Source organism: Lepidochelys olivacea (assembly GCF_965140295.1).
Source record: "Lepidochelys olivacea isolate rLepOli2 genome assembly, chromosome: 10".
NCBI classification, from domain to species: domain Eukaryota; kingdom Metazoa; phylum Chordata; order Testudines; family Cheloniidae; genus Lepidochelys; species Lepidochelys olivacea.
Genome location: NC_140420.1, coordinates 78,349,773 through 78,352,287, shown reverse-complemented (window position 1 = coordinate 78,352,287; position 2,515 = coordinate 78,349,773). Strand labels below are relative to the sequence as shown.

General features: G+C 51.0%; 1 protein-coding gene across 1 annotated transcript; it reads left to right on the top strand.

Moving 5' to 3' along the window:
* Nucleotides 1-857: 857 nt before the first annotated feature.
* Nucleotides 858-2,219, top strand: KBTBD13 (kelch repeat and BTB domain containing 13; the record flags this gene model as incomplete). Its single annotated transcript, XM_084641902.1, has 1 exon — nucleotides 858-2,219. The coding sequence occupies one exon, from the start codon at nucleotides 858-860 to the stop codon at nucleotides 2,217-2,219; it is 1,362 nt and encodes a 453-aa protein (XP_084498028.1).
* Between the last annotated feature and the right edge of the window lie 296 nt (nucleotides 2,220-2,515).

Below are 2,515 nucleotides of genomic sequence, written 5' to 3'. Positions count from 1 at the left end.
AAAGACCCCAGGCAAGATTTTCAGAAGTCACTTGTGATTCTGGGATGCCTTCAAGGGGCCTGGTGTTTAGAAAGCACTAAACAGCCAGCCTCCTAAAACCAGGGCTCTTTGTGGCCTCAAGCGGGACACACAAAAATTGAGACACCAAAAAATCACTGGTTTCAGAGTAGCAGCCGTATTAGTCTGTATTTGCAAAAAGAAAAGGAGTACTTGTGGCACCTTAGAGACTAACAAATTTCTTTGAGCATAAGCTTTCATGAGCTACAGCTCACTTCATCGGATGAATTCACTAGTTACTTTTGGAAACCTTCACCACCATCTTCCCTAGGTAACCTTCTGCCTTGGGAGATCACCTCATGTCATCCCCTGAGGGGATTTCACGAGTTACAGCTGGGATGAATTGGACCCGTCCAGTACGATTAAGTTCCACCTTTATTTGATGACCTCCCCTCCCCGCACCGATAGGCAGCTAAATGCTGCCAGTCCCTGGAGTGGCTACTCTGTGTTTCATTGGAAGCAGTGCTGCTGGTATCAGCTGGTAAGAGAGCTCCATGGATGCCAATGACAGGCTCTGCTTATGGCTTTCATTGCTGGCAACTCCGATCACATGGGCCACAGCTATCTTTAGCTGGAGGTATTTATATTACAAGTTAGCAGCGTCTTAGCTGCTGGGGAGGCTCAGAAAGCTAGCAAACAACCACAGAAGAGATAGGAACAGTGCTCTGCTTGGGAAGCGGCCGACATACTGAGAAAGGCTTTGGGTTCCATTGTGTCCTTGCCCATGCATTGAGACACCATCACCACCTGCTTCCCTGGTTCAGGTCCCCGGCATTAGAAGGCTGACTCCGGAGCAGACCATGCAGACGTTCCTGCGGGGAAGAGTGCGTATCAAAGTGGAGGAGGAGTTTTTCGCCACGGACAAGGCTCTGCTGGTGGAACACAGTGAGTACTTCCGCGCGCTCTTCCAGTCTGGCATGAAGGAGAGCACGCAAGATGAAATCCAGATCCAAGACTTGAGTGCCATGGGATTTCTCCTCATGCTCCGGGTCCTGGCAGGGGAGAGACCCGTGCTGACCTGTGAGGAGAATCTCAAGGCGGTTGAATGTGCAGCTTTTCTTCAGGTGAAGACGATGACCAAGTATCTGATTAATTCCATCAATTCCGATAACTGCATTGTCCTTTATCAAGCTGCTGCCATGTTTGGCCTGCAGGACCTTTTCCACAGTGCTGCCCTGTACATTAGAGATGGCTATTCTGATTTAGAGGAGTACTTAGACTGCCTTTCCGCTGACCTGCTGGATTACGTGGACTCCCTTCTGCCCAGCACGTTTGTCGCAGTGGGAGCCCATACGCCAACCTTTGAGTTTCTACAGGACCTTTCGAGAACCATCTGCTACCTTGATGAGGACGACAACACGTGGAAGACGCTCTCCTGCTTGCCACTGACGGCCAGCACATTCCTGGCCGGCATGGCAACACTGGATAATAAGATCTACATAGTGGGCGGAGTCCGCGGAGCGAGCAAACAAATCGTGGACATCAGCTTTTGCTATGACGTAGATGCTAACAGCTGGAGCGAGTTTCCCAGTCCTCAGCAGCTCCGGTACGACCTCACACTGACAGGTCATGAAGGTTATCTTTACGCCATAGGAGGAGAATTTGAGAAGACCTTGCTAAAGTCTGTGGAGAAATACAATGTGTCCTCCAACACCTGGACTTTTGTCGCCGATCTGCCCCAGCCAACAGCAGGTGCGCCCTGCGCCCAGGCCATGGGGCGGATATTTGTCTGCTTGTGGAAGCCACTAGACACCACGATCATTTATGAGTATGAGATCCAGAAAGACGAATGGCTTCCTATCTCAGCCTTAAAGAGACCTCAGAGCTATGGCCATTGCATGGTGGCCCACAGAGATAATCTCTACATCATGCGGAATGGGCCCTCAGACGACTTCCTGCGGTGTGTGATAGATTGCTTCAACCTCACCAGCCTGCAGTGGACAGCTTTACCGGGGCAATTCGTGAACAGCAAAGGAGCTCTCTTCACTGCCGTAATCAGGGGGGATACGGTTTATACAGTCAACAGGATGCTGACCCTCCTCTACTCCATAGAAGAGATGGCATGGAGGTTCAAAAAGGAGAAGGCTGGCTTCCCAAGGAGCGGGTCCCTACAGACCTTCCTTCTCAGGTTCCCAAGGAGAGACCACAGCATTGCCACTTAGTCAGTCCCTGCCACAAGGGGGCGCTCTAGGATACAGGAGCCAGTGAAAGCTATTTAAAAATGGATCCTCAGCTTTCTCCTTTTCTTTCCAAGCCTCCAGCTGCTCAGTAGAATTCCGTGTATAACAGGAGGCTGCAGCACCACTCGGGTCCCAATCCACTAAGTGCTTCTAGCTCCTCCTACATTCGCCCTTCCAAGGAGCCAGCGTGAGGAGCTGCAGTTCTGCTGCCAAGCCTGCTGATTGCCCTCTGCTCCTGGTTACAAAGCATTGAGCGCTCTGTAATGCTCACCCTTTAT